We start from the raw sequence: 20,741 nt of genomic DNA, 5'->3' as shown, positions 1-20,741 counted from the left end.
TGAGCCCAGCTTATCGATTTCAGGTGATGAAATTCATTCATCTGTAGGTCCTCTTTTTCATGACGATGTGACACGTCGGAGTGCTCCTCGCAGCCTTAAGGGTCTGTGGAGGTGAGCTTAACGCTTGTGTACATCAGCGTTTTTTAAAAAGAAGCGTGCGCTAGAAGAAAGGGGGATGATGGAATGCGTTTCATAAACCCCTCGTGAAAAGCAAAGCACCGGCTCTTCACGATTGGCCGAGCCCATCTGATCAGGCTGCTCTGCCACGAAAGGAGAGAAAGCGAGAGTAAGAGAGAGAGAGAGAGAGAGACAATGTTCCATCATGGCCTGCTCTCTGGAACAGATGAAGGGAAGGACGGAGATTGGGAGGAAGGGAAGGATTGAGGGAGGGAGGGAGGGAGGACAGGGGGACGAAGAACAAGCGAGCAATTCTCCATCTTTCTGCTCTCTGCAGGAGAGAACATGGAAAGAGGGAACATGTGCCCCAGGGCCTGAATTCTTCCATACCTCGTTGTTCTGGGTAGGTACAGAGCGACAACCACCTCCCCCTCCCCCCCCCAGTCTCCTGGTAGAATGTTTTCTGGAGCTTTACTTTTTAGGATGTTGCTAACTGATTGGGGTTTCACGTCCCCCCCATTCTGGAGAAACACTAGCCCACCCTGGTGTAGGGTGGCTCCATAATTGATGGATGTGTTTTTGATCTTCTGTAAAGATGCTCTTTAGAAACGTAGTGTCTTTCTTTACTTCAACAATGCCTTACCACCTCTGTCTTGGTGGTTATTAGGGTATTATAGGTGTTTACTAAGGGTTACAGATAGTATCGATTCTTGGTAACTTTGTAATATCTTAGGAAGGTGGTTGCTGTGATATTCCATAACATTTTTGAGGTGTTGCTAATTAACGGTTCTTGGAGAAAAAAGAGCCCCCCAACCTGAAGAATGCCTTGGAGAACACTTTAATTCAGCAATTCCTCACCACCTCTGTTTTCACGTGATTGCCTTAAACTATGGACAGGTGGTTACTAAGGTTTTCCATGTGCTTACCAGCGGTTCGATGGCCACCGCCTCTTTTTGAACTGCTGCTGATGCTGTAGCATTGTCGAGTAGCATCACAGTGCTAACACTCGGAGGAAAGCGAAGTGACTTGGTTCTGATACATCAGCTCACAGACGCAGCCTCGTCCTGATTCACATCACCCTAGGAGTGATGAGGAGAAAAAGCGCCATCTACTCTACCCACCCAGAGAGAGCAAGGTTAACTGTGCTCTCTTGGGTCTCTGGCGGCTGACAGCAAGCTACATGGCCGGGATTCGAACCAGTGATCTCCCAAACATAGTGGCAGGACTGGGAGCATGCAGCCCTCTATGACTGTTTTTAGCAGCTGAAGAGGTTATGTAGGTATATTAGGTGGTTACTGGGGATGCTCTGCCATGCTTTAATTAAATATCTGCCGTGATGTGATGGACCTTAATTATGAACAGGTGGCTATTGTTGGTGGGGCAATCTGGTGAATTTCATACGTCTAGTGGTTGGTAGGGTGTTACTAGGTAGTTGCTGTGATATCCCATGCCATTTTTAGAGCATTGGAAGCATTGCTTCAGGTAAATTGTCCTCTGTGTCACATACCCCTAGTCCAAAGGAACACTAGCCTCCCATGACCCTTCACGAGGGGTTCATAATGCATGCAGAAGGTTTGATGTTATGTAGAGATGCTGGAGAATTATCTGGGGTCTTTCCTAATTCAGCATTGCCTCACCACCTCTGTCCTGATGTGGCAGATCTGAATTATGGAGCACAGTGAGAGCAGGCAGGGGACAAACCGGCGACCCTGTGCTCTGTACACTCTCACGCACTCTGTGATACGGCTAAGCGTGACCACACGCAGAACGCCGCTCTGCCTGCTTTCCACGAATCTGCTGGAGGAAAGAAAAGGACACTGAGTTTATTCCCATGGAAACCAAGTCTCCACACTCGTGCGAGAGAAGAGATGTCAGCTGTGGTGAAACAGAAAAAAAAACCCTGTAGGCACTGGCGGACTCAAGGGGAGGGCAGGGGGGGCAACCGACCCCTTCCCTCATGGTTGAAAAGGCATACAGCAGCTAACAATTACGGACAGGTGGTTACTAGGGTATTTAGGTGAATACTAGGACTGTAGCTACCTGGATACTTTAGGTAATTTTGAGCAGGTGGTTACTAGGGTATTTTAGAGGGTTACTACAGTAATTTAAGTGGTTACTAGGGATGTTGCTACCTTTTTTGCTTCCTAGATATTTTAGGTCATTTTAGACAGGTGGTTACAAGGGTGTTTAGGTGAATACTAGGAGTGTTGCTACTTGGATAGTTTAGGTTATTTTGATCAGGTGGTTACTAAGGTATTTTAGGGGGTTACTGTGATATTTTAGGTGGATACAAGGGCTGTTGCTACCTGGATATTTTTGATCGCTTTGGACAGGTGGTTACTAGGGTATTTTGGGTGTTACTATGATATTTTAGGTGTTACTAGGGGTGTTGCTACCTTTAAGGTGGTTTTGGACAGATTTTTACTGTGGTGTTTTAGCCGGATACTCGGGGTGTTGCTGCCTGGATATTTTAGGCGGATTTCGGGAAAGTGGTTAATAGGGTATTTAGGTGGATCCTAGGGTTTTTTCTACCTGGGGATTTAAGGCATTTTTGGACAAGTGGTTGATACTATATTTAGGCAGTTACTAGGGAAGTTGCTGCCCAAGTTTTTAGGTGTTTTTAGACAAGTTGTTACTAGGGTGTTTAGGTATTCTAAGTGGTTTTGGACCGGTGGTTGCTAGGTTATTTAGGTCAATACTCTGGGTGCTGCTACCTGGATATTTTAGATGGTTTTGGACAAGTGGTTAGTCACTTCGTAGGCAGTTGCCAGGTAGCTGGTAATATTTCAGGTAGGTGGTCCACCAAGTACATACAGGTGGTTACTAGTGTATTGTAGGTGGTTACAATGTCTTGTACAGGACAAAATAATTGGCTGTCAGTGTTGGTACAAAGTTTTAAAAACTCATTACCATTCTTAAACTTGCATCCATGCTATGTAACTGCCTGTAGGCCCAGAGAAGAAGCTGTCTGGGCGTCTGGAACAGGGTCTTCACTCTTCTTCAGATTCTAATGCTTTTATACCGACAATTAGCAGTTATTGATCTGCCGGCTGTTCACTGGGGAAAACTTACAATGGTTGGGAAAATCCTTCACTCTTGTTTTTGCCCCGAGGGGGGATGACACTGCGATAAATAGCTTACCCTCGCTGAGACTCTCCCAGCTCTCCTCAGCATGTTTTTTAAGGTGGAGAGGATAAATGTGTGCAGATGTGTGAATGGAGGCTCCACTTCCCTTAGCCTTTTTCTTAGTAGATTTAAACTAGTGAACAGCACTATAGTCAAATAAAGGCACAACCTAATACATTTTGTCCTATGTACAGTTGTGGTCAAAAGTTTACATACACTTGTAAAAAAACAAAATGTTATGGCTGTCTTGAGTTTTCAATAAGTTCTACAACTCTTATTTTTCTGTGATAGAGTGATCGGAACACATACATGTTTGTCACAAAAAACAGTCATAAAATTTGGTTCTTTCATAAATTTATTATGGGTCTGCTGAAAATGTCACCAAATCTGCTGGGTCAAAAATATACATACAGCAACATTAGTATTTGGTTACATGTCCCTTGGCCATTTTCACGGCAACTAGGCGCTTTTGGTAGCCATCCACAAGCTCCTGGCAAGCTTCAGGTCGAATGTTTGACCACTCTTCTTGACAGAATTGGTGCAGTTCAGCTAAATGTGATGGTTTTCTTGCATGAACCCGTTTCTTTAGCACTGTCCACATGTTCTCAATGGGGTTTAAGTCAGGACTTTGGGAAGGCCATTCTAAAACCTTAATTCTAGCCTGGTTTAGCCATTCCTTTACCACTTTTGATGTGTGTTTTGGGTCATTGTCTTGTTGGAACACCCAACTGCGCCCAAGACCCAACCTTCGGGCTGATGGTTTTAAGTTTTCCTGCTGAATTTGGAGGTAATCCTCCTTCTTCATTATCCCATTTACTTTCTGCAAAGAACCAGTTCCACTGGCAGCAAAACATCCCCAGAGCATAATACTACCACCACCATGCTTGACAGTAGGCATGGTGTTCCTGGGATTAAAGGCCTCACCTTTTCTCCTCCAAACATATTGCTGGGTGTTGTGGCCAAACAGCTCAATTTTTGTTTCGTCTGACCAGAGAACTTTCCTCCAGAAGGTTTTATCTTTGTCCATGTGATCAGCAGCAAACTTCAGCCGAGTCTTAAGGTGCCTTTTCTGGAGCAAGGGCTTCTTTCTTGCACGGCAGCCTCTCAGTCCATGGTGATGTAAAACACGCTTGACTGTGGAGACTGACACCTGTGTTCCATCAGCTTCCAAATCCTTGCAGACCTGCTTCTTGGTGATTCTTGGTTGACTCTTGACCATCCTGACCAATCTCCTCTCGGCAGCATGTGATAGCTTGCGTTTTCTTCCTGATCGTGGCAGTGACACAACTGTTCCATGCACTTTATACTTGCGTATAATTGTCTGCACAGTTGCTCTTGGGACCTGTAGCTGCTTTGAAATGGCTCCAAGTGACTTCCCTGACTTGTTCAAGTCAATAATTCGCAGATCCACACTGAGTTCCTTTGACTTTCCCATTGTAGCTTTTGTAGCTGAGTCTAATCACTGGGTCAAATGAGCCCTATTTAAATGGGCTCATGAGAAGTCAACAGCTGTAGTCAATCAGAATCACTTACAAGAAGTGAAGAGGCCATGACATGAAGCTAATTTGATTGACACAACTCGCTACATCACCAAAATTGACAAATTTTGTTGCTGTATGTATATTTTTGACCCAGCAGATTTGGTGACATTTTCAGCAGACCCATAATAAATTTATGAAAGAACCAAATTTTATGACTGTTTTTTGTGACAAACATGTATGTGTTCCGATCACTCTATCACAGAAAAATAAGAGTTGTAGAACTTATTGAAAACTCAAGACAGCCATAACATTATGTTTTTTTACAAGTGTATGTAAACTTTTGACCACAACTGTACATATTTCTGTACTAAATAATAATTATGCTAATTTTTGAATTAATGATTTAATATTTCATTATTATGACTTTTGCAAGGCAACAAAATCTCTCTATAATGACTAAGTATATAATATTTATGACTTAGTATCTCATAATTATGATTTAGTATTTAATAATTATGAGTACGTATCTTAGTAGTTTGTGGTGATGTGAACAAGTTTAATGGCTATTATTCCTTCTTCAAGCCACTGTAGTATCTCATTATGATTTATGATCTCATAATTATGACTTGGAATCTCATACTTATGACTTAGCATCTCATTCTTCTGACTTAGTATCTTATAATTATGAATTACTATCTCCTTTTTACTACATATCATCTCTTATCTTCAAGTATTATCTATTCTTCTTCCACGGTCCTCACCTGTTGGATACCTGACCTGGGAATTAAGCCGGTAATTGATTATTACTGATTAATAATTAATAATACAAATCATATATTGTATAATCACATAATGTGTTAAAGTAAATAATGTGAAAATAAACTGATGTACATAGTGTACTATGTTAGTATTAGTAATAAACAGTAATAAACAGTGTATTATTAGAGGTTTATTACTGTGTGAGTGGTGGGTGAGGGCTGCTGCTGATCTCGCGAGGAGTGTTTGACGGTTTCTCGCTGCAGTTTGTACGCTTTACCGCTTGAGGGCGCAGCGCTCTCTCTCTCTCTCTTTTCTCCCTCTCTCTCTTCTCTCTCTCTCTCTCTCTCTCTCTCTCAGTGTATGTGTGTGTGTGTGTCTGTAAAAGCCCCTACTCGCGGGCACACGCGCGGCTCTCCCCCTGTCTCTCAGTAGCCGCTCTGGGGGTCTCTCCCTCTCTCTCTCCCGCTCTCTCTCTCAGTGTGAGTGAGTGTCTCGCGCCCTCTCTCCCGCTCGCGCTCGCTCTCTCTCTCAGTACCGGATCATGGTGCCCGGCGTGTGCGCCCGCAAGTCCGCGGCGCGCCGCTCCCGCTCGGCGCTGATCGTGGCTCTCACGGTTCTCCTGCTGCAGACGCTCGTCGTGTGGAACTTCAGCAGCCTGGACTCGGGCGACGGCGCCGGGGAGGACGGCGCAGCGGCCGCCGGCGGAGGTGGTGGAGGAGGAGGCGGCGGAGCGAGAGGAGCAAGGGGCGCTGGAGGCGCTGGAGGCAGGGAGAAGAGGGACCGGCTGGCCGCCGTCGAGTACCCGAGAGGAGGCGCGCACAGGCGGCAGCAGCAGCCGCCGCCACCGCTGGGGAGAGCGGCTCTCAGACACAGACAGCAGCCGGTAAGCATACATGGAGGCTGGCTTTTCGCTTTCCTTTCTTTATGTCTTTATGTTTTTATTTTATTTATTTTTTTTATCGCGGATGGAGGGATTCTCATACACAAACACACACACACACACACTCACACATTTATATATACATATACAACAAACACACACACAAACACACTCACACATTTATATATACATATACAACAAACACACACACAAACACAAACACACACACACCATGCCATTCATTCGCCTCAGCAGCAGCAGCCAGCCCCCACAAAGGCCCGTTATGAGAGTCTGGCTGCTGGCTGAAGGAGGGATGGATGGAGGGATAAAGGGATAAGGGGATGGAGGAATGCCTGCACGTCTCAGGCTCTGGGCTGGAGCTCATTCAACCAAATTGAGCTTTTTCTCACAGATCTCCTCATAGACTCATCCTTACTGTCCTTACTGGATCCTCCTCCTCCTCCTCCTCTTCTTCTTTATCTCTTTATTTCTCCATTAGCAATACTCATCATCAATACATCATCAGCTGGATCCAGATCAGATCAGCTCGTACTGACCACAACAACAAACCCACTGGTGGGTTCCATCCATGTGGTCAATCTTCTTTTTCCTGTTTCAGGTCCAGAGAATGAGACTCTGTGACAAAACCAGTAAATTCTAATGGGATTTGGTGTGGAATGGAGATTTAGTTAAGTTCTGGTCATGATTTAGTAAACTGTGAGAATGAGATAGATTTTTACTATTTATTAAGCCTTGAGTATGAGATAAAAAAGTTGTCGAATTGATCTAGTAAGCTGTAAGCAATTGGAATAAAATGGTTCGATTTATGGTCATGATTTATTAAGCCTTGAGAAAGAGATAATTAAGTTAAGTCATAAGATGATGATTTGGTTAGCAACTGATATAAGATGCTTAATGCATGTTCATAATTTATTAAGCTTTGAGAACGAGAAAAAAGTTGTAGAAATAATAAGTAATTAGTAAACTGTGAGACTGAGATAGTTAAGTCATGCTATGATTTATTAAGCCATAAGAATAATACAAAAAAATAGCGTATTAATCCTTGAGAATGAGATTAGTATGAGATAGTTAAGACATGGTATGATTTATTGAGCCATAACATTAAGATAATGAGCTTAAGTAATTTTTACGACTCATTAAGCCTTGAGAATGAGATAATATGAATTATTATGAATGTTATGAACTATTAAACCGTAATAATTAGATAATTAACTTGTGGTCATGATTTAGTAAGCCATGGGAAAGAGAGAGATATTGGGAACAAGATATTAAGTCATGGTTACTATTTATTAAGCCTTGAGAGTGAGATAATTAAGTATGAGTATGGTTTAGTTAGCAATTGGAATAAGATTAGGTTAAGGTTAATTTATGGTCACAATTTATTAAGATTTTAGAATGAGATAATAAATTTGTCTAAATCATCTAGCGATCTATCTATGAGAATGAGATATGAAGTCAAAATAATGAGACAATTAATTTGTCGCTATCATTTAGTAAGTTGTGAGAATGAAATAATTAATTTATGGTCATAATTTGCTAAGATGTGTGAATGAGATTGTTAAGTAATGGATGCAGTTTAGTTAGCCATGAGAATAAGATAATTAGGTCATGTTCGTGGTATTTACATGCCTTAATATGTTGTGGGTTTATGTTTATTCATGTGGGATGTCATCCTTGTGATTCCTAACCCTCCATAACTATGATATAAGTCAATAACATCTAGATTTCTGGTTCTTAAACTGTGGTACATGTACGCTTATATTCTAATGTGCTGTATACATGTTTGTGTTTAGAGCTTAACCTGTTAGAGCCTTTATGGAAACCCAGACGTGAGTACCTCTCTCTTAAAACTACAGTACTGTAATTATGAACATCATCTTTAAAGGCCCTAAAATAGAACCATGTGGGATGCCTCAAGAGATGCTAAACAACTGGTTGCCTAGTAATTCACAACAGTTTGTTGCGGTTGAAATAAAAGCTGAGTCATGAAATGAGGGTTGTAGGGGATGCCATGTAGGCACCATAGTTCAGTAGGCATGTTGCATGGACTAGAAAGTAGAGCTTGGGGAAGAACTGCTGGCCAAATAGATGAGATGCTTGATATGTGGGGGACATATCATCTTGCCTATGCCTACAGCTTTTTAACCCTTTCAGACCTGAATTATTTTCCAGCTATGGAACAATATATGAAGGCTGATTTCTGTTAACTTCAATCAACTTTCATCTTTAGTCCTAAACATGGTAAAACATATTCTAAATCACAAATAAAGGATTATTAAAAATGAGCTTGTATTATTTCTTACCTCATATGTTCTGTAGTGCTTCGTTTGATTTTTTTCGGGACTATTTTTGGGCGGGACTAAGCTACTGTTTAATTGGCTGCTTTATGATCTATTCTGATGGACAACAGGTCACAATTAGTGTTTTGTGCAAAAAAACATTTGAAAAAAAAAATACATGATGCCCATTGTAATTAACGAGTCTGAAAGGGTTAAAATGAGTTTCGGCCCATTTGTTTTTTTATATAAAATGATTGTACGCAATAATATCGCCAACATTTTGGAATATGGTAAACGAAAAATACAGAAATCACATTGATCTTATTTCCTATTACACTGTATTAGAGACAGATTATATCTGTCCATTATCATTTATTTTTACTTTAATCCTGGATATATGGAGATATTTGGAGTGCATTATTAGTATTATTAGTATCATGACATTCTGGATCATTGACTTTATTATTTATTCAATATTATTATATTGACTAAATATTATTTATTTAGTGATTTTGTCATATCACCAAGAGTATTGTTATTGTTAAAAAAAATATACATATATTGTGATATTATTTTAGGGCCGTATCGCCCACCCCTAGTAGGCGGTAATTGTAGTTTGGTCATGGCTGGTAGATGGTCTGAAAGATTATGAACCACTGATTTAGAGCGTTCCCTCAGAACCTGCACGTCTCCTCTTGGACACTTTCTTCACAGCACTGTCTCACTGTCTCGTGTCCCTCCTCCCCCATTACTGGTCCAGTAGCAGACTCATTATTCTGCCTTAACTGTGCGTAACAGCCTCGTCTTCCACTGAGCCCGGGATCCGTCCTGCTCTAAAAAACGTCTAGACCAGTTTCCGAGTTCAGCTTTTCCGCTCGAGCTGTAACTGACTAATAACCCAAACCCGTAGCCACGTTCCAGCGTGAGTATCCCTGCCTTACAAACCACTGAGGAATGCCACTTTTTACTGGGATTCCCATCATACACTGCTGTTGGTCTTTCCTGGACTTGGCACGGGAATGTCCATGTCAGCTCATGTCAGAGTTGTGAGAGATGTCCGCGAAGACCTCGTTCACCTTTTCCACTAGAAAAACGGTGGCACTGCTGCCAGGCTGACAGTCTAAAACAATGATGGCTACATGTGTTGGAAAGCTGTTAGGTTGTAGCTGTTGTATCTGGTTTTATACTGGTTTTTATGGTTAGTAAACCGTTCAAAGCAGTGCAGAGTGACACTTCATCAGTGTGGAGCTTCTTCCACTGGGTTTTACTGGTTTCCACTGGGTTGTTTGACTCCAACATTTCCCAGTATTTGCTTTAGAGCTATTAGAGAGTGCACTGCTCGACCTCAGCGCTGGAAAATTCAGAGGAACAACTGGACTTAGGATGTTTCAAACTGTACCCTTTTTAATTTAAATTTAATTTAGTCATATGGAAGCAAAACAGCAAAAAATGATCTACATTTTAATTGTAGGACTCACTTTTAATCTAGTAACTGCATTACTGCCAGAATTAACTAATTTACTAATTCCACAGGTCCTAAAATAGAACCCTATGGGATGCCACAGAAACAGCTGAACTAAATGAATACCAAATATTTAACAATTACAATTTACAACTGCATTAGGATTAATAGCTTAATAATAATTCTGGCAGGCCTGCTGACTGCTGCTAACCCTTAGCCAGCACTGCTGGAGCAGCATTAGCATTACCCACCTACCGTGCTAAACGCTAGATTGTTTTCTGTCCAGAGATGAGTATTATGTGACTGTAGCCTGCTGCTAATCCTGGCTAGCACTGCTGGAGCAGCATTAGCCTTACCCGTGTATCGCGCTAAACGCTAGCTCTTTTTTTCGTTCAAAGGTGAATATTATCGGCCTGTAGTCTACGGGGTTACCATGTTTTAACAAGCTACGAGGAACGAACCGCTAGCTAATTTAGCCCTGGTTTATCAGAACACTTAGGGTTCCTCAGTGTAGAGCTGTTGGGTGGTTATCTGCTAATTCTAATGCTGCTGCACCCAGCCCTAGTGGAAATCTGGAAATTTAAGCTTACTGTAAATGAACGAAAGATTTACGTCTAGCGCTTCATTTAGTTAACCTACCCGACCCGTCACTTAGCGACGGGACCTGCTGAATTAGAAGGGAAACATGGTGACACCCCTGTTCCTTACTAGTGGCAAATAATGCGCCTTATAATCCGATGCACCTTGTAATGTGACCATAGACCAGAAAATAGACGTTTATTGATAATGTGCGTTATAATCTGGTGTGTTTTATAGTTTTTACATAACACAGACATAACTATGCCATAAACAATGCTGGAAAAATGACTTCCTATTGTTGTATTTTGAAGTATTAAACAATACTGGGCTTTTGCTATAATCTGAATAATGCACTCTGCATATTAAAGATTGGAGTAAATTATATTGCATGATGTTGCACGTCCTGCAGTGAGACGATTGTGCCCTCATGTATTCTGCAATGTGATGATGATAATGCTGGAACAATATATTTTGCAGCTCTAGTCAGAAGCTGGCGTGACAGGTGACATCCATTAAAGTAACAGCATTACAACAATCCTACCATTACCTGTAATTGTCAATGACAGCAGATGACAGTATATAACATCTGCTGTGACATGTTTATGGCATGGTTATGTCATTATTATGTAACGAGGTTGAAGTGAAGCTTTACCAGTGAATGGTTCCTATAGCTCACACTTGTTCATGAGTGTTTGAGTGGTTTAACCCTTTCAGACCTGAATTACCTCCATGGGTAATTGATGGGAAAAAAGCAAGATTGCTGTTTTCTGTCTGTAATGCACTAAAAGTAATACTCTACTAAGTAATATTCTACAATAAAATCAACAAATAAACTAAAAATTTAACTAAAAAATGTAATTGTTTTTTTATTACCATTGGATTTGAAGCATGTGTGTAATATTTTATATGTTCTAAAATATTGGCCTATTTTATTTAATGAACCATCCCTAAACATTAAAAATAAAATATATATCAATCGTAGGTGTTTTAAATCACATTAAATTTGTAAAAAAAAAAAAAAAAAAAAAACTGTTACTTTGCCTCAATGGCTTTAGTACTAAACTACTGTTTTTCCAGTGCTGTGGGCGGAGCCAAGTTACTGTTTTATTGGTTTATAAACTTGTTCATTGGCTGATTCATGGTCATATTCTGATGGACAACAGCAGCTCTCAAATAGTGGTATGTGCAAAAACATTTAAAAATAAAGAAAATACCTGATGTCCACTGTAAGGGATGCAGGTCCTGAAAGGGTTAAGTGAATTATGAATAATCAATTTCTAATTTTTTTTTAATATTAAAAAGTTTATTTTAGTGTTTTATCAGTGAAAAAAAAAGTTAATTAAACACCCAATCAGTAATTTTGTGTATTACTTACTTGAAATACCAAGTTTGATTTGTTACTGTGCTATATTGTGATGTGTGCGCTTGCACACTGTGTCAACAAACATTTGAACATAAAGTATATAAAGTATAGTGCACTAAAGTCGATTTTTCACGTGAACCCTCAGAAAGCCTGTACAGTGAAGGCAGTGATACGGCACTCATGCATGATGCATCACACGCGCCGTAATTAGCAGGCAGTAGTTATGGTGTGGTATCGTATTAAAATGACGAGCTTTGATGTGGAGACGGGCAGACGATTAGCTGCATCTTCACTATCGCCGGCTTTGATCAGGGATCGTACGCCACGTTGAGGAGCCGTCACCTCGATGACGAGTCCGAGAACACCGAGCACGACCAGGGTCTCACGCGAGCGACACACTCCATGGTCCATATATATATATATATATATATATATATATATATATATATATATATACATTACTTTATATATATGTTTTAAACTAATAAAGATAACTAAGAATTAGCTAAGAAGTAATAAATATGTCAGCAAGCAAATGTCGATAATTATAAAAAAAATTATTGTCAATTTTACAAATATTCTGGAATTCCAATATCATTGTGCATCCCTATTTTTTTTATTTAAAATAATAAAAGTATACATTGCAATGTCTGAGTATTCTTAATTATCAAAAGCTCATTGCTTTTTGCATTATTATGATTTTGTATAATTATTATAATTATGTCAGTGGCATACAGTTTTCTTAACATGACAGTAATATAATTTTCCGCAGTTATTAAACAAAAATACCCTTTAAACAACAAGTGTGAGCACGAGCGTGAAAGTGACAGTGAGCATGAGAGTGAATATGACAGTCATATTGAACACAAGTCTGAGAGCCATAGTGAGCGCAAGCACGAGAGTCATTGTAAGCACAAGAACAATAGTAAGCGTGAGAGTAATAGTATGCACAAGTGTAGGAGTAATAGTAAGCACGAGCGCGAGAGTCATAACAAGCATGTGCATAAGAGTAATAGGAAGCACAGGTGAAATAGTGAGCATGAGAGTAATAGTATGCACAAGTGTAGTGTAGTATGCAGAGTATAGTTAGCACGAACACGATAGTGAACGTGAGAGTAATAGTAAGCACGAGCGTGAGAGTAATAGTAAGCATGAGTGTGATAGTGAGCATGCAATAATCATAAGCACAAGCGTGAGAGTAATAGTAAGCACAAGCGTGAGTGTATTAGTAATCACAAGCGTCATATTGAGCATGCAATTAATAGTAAGCACAAGTGTGAGAGTAATAGTAATCACAAGCATAAGAGTACTAGTAAGCACAGGTGCAATAGTGAGCATGCAATTAATAGTTAGCATAAACGTGAAAGTAATAGTTAGCATGAGCGTGAGAGTAATAGTTAGCATGAGCGTGAGAGTAACAGTTAGCAAGAGCGTGAGAGTAATAGTAAGCACAAGCGTGAGAGTAATAGTTAGCATGAGCGTAAGAGTAATAGTTATCATGAGCGTGAGAGTAATAGTAAGCACAAGCGTGATAGTGAGCATACAATTAATAGTAAGCACAAGCGTGTAAGTAATAGTAAGCACGAGTGTGATATTGAGCATGCAATTAATAGTAAGCACAAGCGTGTAAGTAATAGTAAGCACGAGTGTGATATTGAGCATGCAATTAATAGTAAGCACAAGCGTGAAAGTAATAGTAAGCACAAGCATAAGAGTTCTAGTAAGCACCGGTGCAATAGTGAGCATGATAGTAATAGTACGTACAAGCTCGAGAGTAATAGTAAGCACAAGCGTCATATTGAGCATGCAATTAATAGTAAACACAAGCGTGAGTGCAATAGTAATCACGCGCGTGATAGTGAGCATGCAATTAATAGTAAGCACAAGCGTGAGAGTAATAGTATGCATGAGCGCAATAGTGGGCATGGGAGTAATAGTAAGCACGAGTGTGATAGTGAGTGTGAGAGTAATAGTAACCACGAGCGTGAGAGTATTCTTAATTCTCAAAAATTAATTGCTTTTTCAAAGGGGGTTATTTGCATTATAATGCTTTTATTATGTTATGTCAGTGGTGTACACTTTTCTTAAAATAACAGTAATATCATTAATTACTAAACAATCATTTTAATCATGACAGGCAGAACTGTATCATTTTATACACCTTAAAATACTAATTCAATTAACTCTGTCACCTTTTATATAATGTTCTCCTCATGTTTTCCAGCCCTGGTTCTTCGGGGAGCTGAAAGTGGCTGGTTTGTGGCGTGGCTCAGATCCTGTTATTTTAAAGTGTGTAGTGAAGACTGAGAGCAGCTAAAAACAGCCTCACCTCCTCTCAGCGTGAGCGGATCTCAGCAGACTTGTTGAAAGTTTAATATGCGCACCGTCTGACGTGATAATTAGAATCAGTTCAGTCGGAGATCCATCTCCCTCCCGACTCCAAACCCTAATATTTAGAGCAGCGGGTTGCCAGTTGTTGTGTATTCGCGGCGAGGCGGTTTCAGACTGTATCAGTCCCATTACCGAAGCTTTAACGCTCAGACGCCTGCAGTTATTACTCAGTCATCAGTCATCTTTCTATATTGGGTAAATATGATTATGCAATTATCATTTTAATTGCATAGTTAGGTGCATAATTAAGTAAGTTTACATTCAGTTTGGGAGGGAGGGGGGGTGCAGGATGACGTCAGGATATCATCACGGACGGCTATAGGCTTAAAGGACTTAAATATTTTCAGAAATTAATCTGTACTCGTTTTCATGCAGTGACATTATAAAACTGCCTAGTTTTGCTTGGTGGTTGCTTTGGTATTTCGCGTGGTTGCTATTATGTTGCTCAGTGTTTGTCACTATGTTGTGGTTGCTAGTTGGTTATCTGTAGTATCCCAGTTAATTGCTAGTTGGTTGCTATGGTGTTGCTAGGTGGTTGCTCTGAAGTGTGCTTGTGTTGTTGCTATTCCAGGTATTTGCTTTGTTGCCAAGTATTTACCAAGTGCCAAGTGTTTGCTACTGTCTTGCTAAGTGGTTGATATGGTGTTGCTTTGTGGTTGCTGATAGTGAGCATGAGCATGATAGTGAACATGAGACTGAGAGTCAAAGTGAGCATAAACGTGAGTGGGATGGAGAGTGCGAAAGTGATAGAGAGTGTGAAAGTGAGCATAAGCGCGAGAGTGAGAATTAGCATGAGAGTAATAGTAATGAAAAGCCTGATAGTGAGCATGAAAGTCATATTGAGCATGAACATGAGTGTGATCGAGAGCACAAGAGTGATAAAGTGAGAGTAAGCATGAGCATGAGAGTGAGTATTAATGTGAGAGTTATAGTAAGCAAAAGCACGAACTTGAGTGTGATAGCAAGTGTACGAGTAATAGAGAGCGTGAGAGTAAACATGAACGTGAAAATGAGTATTAGCATGAGAGTGATACTAAGCAAAAGCATGATAGTGATAGTGCGCAGGAGTGTGAGTGTGATAGAGAGCGTGAGCGTGAGAGTGAGCGTAAGAGTGAGAGGTCCAGAGGCGGGAGAGTGGAGCGTATAGCAGCTTGTCATGGCTGAGTTGAGGGAAAGGTCAGTGATGGTGAGGTCACCCTGTGCACTATCCGCCTCCAGCCCAAGTGCTAAAAGCAAAGCAGCAGAGCCCTGTCTGAAAAAGCCCGTCACACAGGGTGGGTGGGGTGGGGGGGATTAGTGGAGGTGGAGGTTGGGGGGGTAGTGGAGGTGGAGGTTGGGGGCTAGAGGGGGGCTGCACTGGTGCCGTCTTTAGATGGGCACAAGCAGTTCCACCAGTTTAACCCACTGAACGTTATCACCAGTGCTAATAACACGACTGTAATTTCATACTGAGACATTTATTATTTAGTAACCAGTATAAAATATGCAGTAAGTGCTGTGAAATAATGTGTAATATAAAGTTCTGTAGATATGAGACTGAGGAAGGGAAGTTCGGACCACCATATGGAGCCGTTGAGTTTATAATAGCCCCTTACCCACCCTTAGTAGCTGCTATGGTTACTGTAATATCCTAAGTGGTTGCTATGGAGTTTCTAAATGGTTACTGTGGTGTTGCTTAGTATTGTAGGTATTGGTTAGGTATATTGAATCCCAGCTGCTATTGTAATCCCAGCTGGTCTCTAGGCTGTTGCTATGTGGTTGCTGTTGGAGTTGATTAAAGGTTGCTAGGCAGTTGCTATATGGTATTCGTGGTATTCATGGTGATGGCTGGTGTGTGAGATGCTTTGTTGTTATGTATTTGCTATATTGTGTTACTTGTTGGTTGCTAAAGTACAGTATTGCTAGGTGAGTGCTAGGTTAATAAGTGGTTGCTGTGGTGTTGTTAGGTAATTGCTGTTATCCCAGGTGGTTGCCATAGTGTTTTTAGGTGGTTGCAATGACGTTGTTTAGCCAGTTTCTTAGTTGCTACTGTGGTGTTTACTATAGGTGATAATTTAGGTGGATGCTTTGTGTTGATTGTTGGTTGCTATAGTGCAGTATTTCTAGTAGAGTGCTAGGTTTATAAGTGGTTACTGTGGTGTTGTTAGGTGATTGCCATGTTTTCCTAGGCAGTTGCCATAGTTTCTAGGTGGTTGCTATAACGTTGTTATATGGGTGGTTGTTGGGTGTCATTGTCTTAGTGACTACTGTGGTGTTTACTATAGGTGATTACTATAGTATCCCAGGTGGTTGCCATGGTGTTTCTAGGTGGTTGCTATAACGTTGCTATAACTAGTTTCTTAGTGGTTACTGTGGTGTTTACTATAGGTGATTACTATTATTATAGTATCTCAAGTGGATGCTTTGGTGTTGCTAGGTGGTTTCTATTAAGTCCTATTTTGTTGCTATGCTGTTGCTAGGTGGTCACTGGAGTTGGTTAGTGGTTGCTTGGTGGTTGTTGGTCAGTTGCTTTGGTATTTCCTTTGGTGGTTGCTGTGGTGTAAGTTGTAGTTTTGCTTAGTGGTTGCTAAGGTATACAGTAAATATGGCATGAAACAATGTGCAAGTCCTGTAGAACTGTTTTTGCCTCCTATATAAAACTTATAAAACACAAGTGCACAAGTATCGTGATCTGGATTCACCGACAGTTCATTGGTCGAGCCACAGGCTGTAGAGTCACGACTGTGTTCACTTTTCCATCTTGCCGCCCTCCTCTGAGTTTGTGGGCAGCAGAAGCTGAGCAGCAGAGCTGGTGGACGATTGAAAAACAAGTCTCGTTGGAATAGGAGGATAAGTGCAGATCCATCACATCTCCCATGAGCACCTTCACCGGGTCTGGGTGCAGGAAACAATAAGATTCTGCTGCTGCTGCTGCTCGAGTCCAGTCCTTTCGGTGAAATTGATGGTTGAGGGTTGTTGAAATGTGTCAAAAAGTGCTGTACTTCTTGTTAGCTATGAAACTGTAGCGATAAAAGTGTTGCGACACCTGCTTACTCATTGGTTTTTAGAACATTGCTGTGAGGATTTGATTTCTTTTCATGACAAGAGCATATAGAGAGGCCAGGATGTTGGGTGATCACCACTCTATCTCATCCCTAACTCATCCCAACTCAGTTATTTAATGGAGCACCGTCATTGCTACACAATGTCCTCCAAAGCTCAATGTTAAACCTGATATCTTCAAGTTTTGGGATTTAGGGCCCTCTCTGGTGAGAATGGGTAATTAAACTGGGCAATCAGAAAGTTCGCTCTACACTTTTGTTTGGTTTTACTATGAGTGAATAGTTAGAGCTACTGAGCTTCTAAGTTTCCCCTTCTGAAGTCTCCATTGCACCACCATCTGCTCGCGTTCAGTAAAACTGAGCCGAATCCTTTTTTTAGAGGCTGAACGTGTGACCTAAGTACGTAAAAAGAAAGCCATGGAAACATGCAGGTGCTAGGATAAAAGCTAACAGTAGTGCCAACAAAGTAGTCAGAAGAGTCAACCGGATGAAACTCCTGCATCTGGACTGCAATTGAAAAAACAGGAGGACCATTGAGTTTTTTTTGGCTTTCTCGGTCACCTGACATCACTTTCAGTAGCTCCTCCATTTCCACTCGCTGTTGTGTTTTTTTAAGTGGATCTCCGTGGAAACGCCCAAGCGCCCAAAGTGTAATTCTGGTACGCGGCTGTGAACAAATAGCTATGTTATTGTGAGGAGATGAAAATCAGAGATGTGGATCCGGACGGGACTAAAATTACCGGAGGACCACGGAGTTCAGAGAAAAAGAACAGTAGATAATTCAGCCTGTAATTTTTATAAGAGAACGTCTGAGAAAAACACATACATACATGAGAATAAAATAACAGAGGACCCCCATAAAAGAGAAAACTACCCCAGAACCCCCTGAGAAACGAATCCCGTCCTGATAGAGCTTTATACTCAGTGGCTGGTGATGTCTGCCCCCCTGCATATCGAGTAAAGTGTGAGAACACACAGAAGCAGCTCGAGGACAGTGACTTTTTAAAGCTCTGAGACATGCAGAACATATGTAAAAACACCTGGATCCCAAATGACGACATCCCCTCCCACCACCCCCATCCATCACTCAGCAGCAGCTCTGTCAGATATAACGTTTCAATCAACACCCCGGCACGTGCTAACGTCAGAAAACATGCGAAGACTTGCCACTTTTTAAAGCATGTCTCGCTAAAAAAGAATCAGGAGGAACTGTTGGGGGGCGGGGGGGGGGGGGGGTTTAGGGGGTGTTAGGGTGGTGTAAAGGGGGGGGGGGGTTGTGTGTATCGGTAATTTCTTTTCTCCTCATGTTTTAACTCCCGGGTGCAATTTCCAGCGCTTTTTTCCTAATGGGAAATTTGCACCAGGCGTTTATTCACATGAATTATCCTCTCAATCAATTCCAGCGAGCTGTAAAAGGACAATTTTGTCACCTCGCAGGAAAACCCATCGCTCTCAGACGCTCGTTTCCTCACTTCCTTTCTGATTTCAGCTGCAGTGAGGAAAAAAAAAAATTTAAAACCCGCTCGGTGCTCAATCAAGAAAATTCCAGATTGTGTTCAGAGGTTGTTTTTGACAAAAAAGATGGTAAAAAAAAAAGCACAGCATAAGGAAAAACTAGAAAACTGGAGCAGGACGATATGGAAAAATATGAATTCACAACATATTTAAAGACACATATAAATATACAGTTGTGGTCAAAAGTTTACATACACTTGTAAAAAAACATAATGTTATGGCTGTCTTGAGTTTTCAATAAGTTCTACAACTCTTATTTTTCTGTGATAGAGTGATCGGAACACATACATGTTTGTCACAAAAAACAGTCATAAAATTTGGTTCTTTCATAAATTTATTATGGGTCTGCTGAAAATGTCACCAAATCTGCTGGGTCAAAAATATACATACAGCAACAAAATTTGTCAATTTTGGTGATGTAGCGAGTTGTGTCAATCAAATTAGCTTCATGTCATGGCCTCTTCACTTCTTGTAAGTGATTCTGATTGACTACAGCTGTTGACTTCTCATGAGCCCATTTAAATAGGGCTCATTTGACCCAGTGATTAGACTCAGCTACAAAAGCTACAATGGGAAAGTCAAAGGAACCCAGTGTGGATCTGAAAAAGCGAATTATTGACTTGAACAAGTCAGGGAAGTCACTTGGAGCCATTTCAAAGCAGCTACAGGTCCCAAGAGCAACTGTGCAGACAATTATACGCAAGTATAAAGTGCATGGAACAGTTGTGTCACTGCCACGATCAGGAAGAAAACGCAAGCTATCACATGCTGCCGAGAGGAGATTGGTCAGGATGGTCAAGAGTCAACCAAGAATCACCAAGAAGCAGGTCTGCAAGGATTTGGAAGCTGATGGAACACAGGTGTCAGTCTCCACAGTCAAGCGTGTTTTACATCGCCATGGACTGAGAGGCTGCCGTGCAAGAAAGAAGCCCTTGCTCCAGAAAAGGCACCTTAAGACTCGGCTGAAGTTTGCTGCTGATCACATGGACAAAGATAAAACCTTCTGGAGAAAAGTTCTCTGGTCAGACGAAACAAAAATTGAGCTGTTTGGCCACAACACCCAGCAATATGTTTGGAGGAGAAAAGGTGAGGCCTTTAATCCCAGGAACACCATGCCTACTGTCAAGCATGGTGGTGGTAGTATTATGCTCTGGGGATGTTTTGCTGCCAGTGGAACTGGTTCTTTGCAGAAAGTAAATGGGATAATGAAGAAGGAGGATTACCTCCAAATTCTGCAGCAAAACTTAAAACCATCAGCCCGAAGGTTGGGTCTTGGGCGCAGTTGGGTGTTCCAACAAGACAATGACCCAAAACACACATCAAAAGTGGTAAAGGAATGGCTAAACCAGGCTAGAATTAAGGTTTTAGAATGGCCTTCCCAAAGTCCTGACTTAAACCCCATTGAGAACATGTGGACAGTGCTAAAGAAACGGGTTCATGCAAGAAAACCATCACATTTAGCTGAACTGCACCAATTCTGTCAAGAAGAGTGGTCAAACATTCGACCTGAAGCTTGCCAGGAGCTTGTGGATGGCTACCAAAAGTGCCTAGTTGCCGTGAAAATGGCCAAGGGACATGTAACCAAATACTAATGTTGCTGTATGTATATTTTTGACCCAGCAGATTTGGTGACATTTTCAGCAGACCCATAATAAATTTATGAAAGAACCAAATTTTATGACTGTTTTTTGTGACAAACATGTATGTGTTCCGATCACTCTATCACA

The 20,741-nt window shown here is 41.1% G+C and overlaps 1 protein-coding gene across 1 annotated transcript in view; it reads left to right on the top strand.

The window, feature by feature from the left end:
* The first annotated feature begins 5,854 nt into the window (after positions 1-5,854).
* The window catches only part of xylt1 (xylosyltransferase I), a 118,051-nt gene continuing 103,164 nt past the window's right edge, over positions 5,855-20,741 (top strand). Inside the window, exon 1 of the mRNA XM_022676094.2 lies at positions 5,855-6,366. Within this exon, the coding sequence (XP_022531815.2) occupies positions 6,025-6,366 (342 nt within the window). The 5' untranslated portion in view covers positions 5,855-6,024. The remainder of the gene's footprint in view (positions 6,367-20,741) is intronic.

This window comes from Astyanax mexicanus, chromosome 19, assembly GCF_023375975.1.
Source record: "Astyanax mexicanus isolate ESR-SI-001 chromosome 19, AstMex3_surface, whole genome shotgun sequence".
Lineage (NCBI taxonomy): Eukaryota > Metazoa > Chordata > Actinopteri > Characiformes > Acestrorhamphidae > Astyanax > Astyanax mexicanus.
This window is presented reverse-complemented; position numbering and strand designations above follow the sequence as displayed.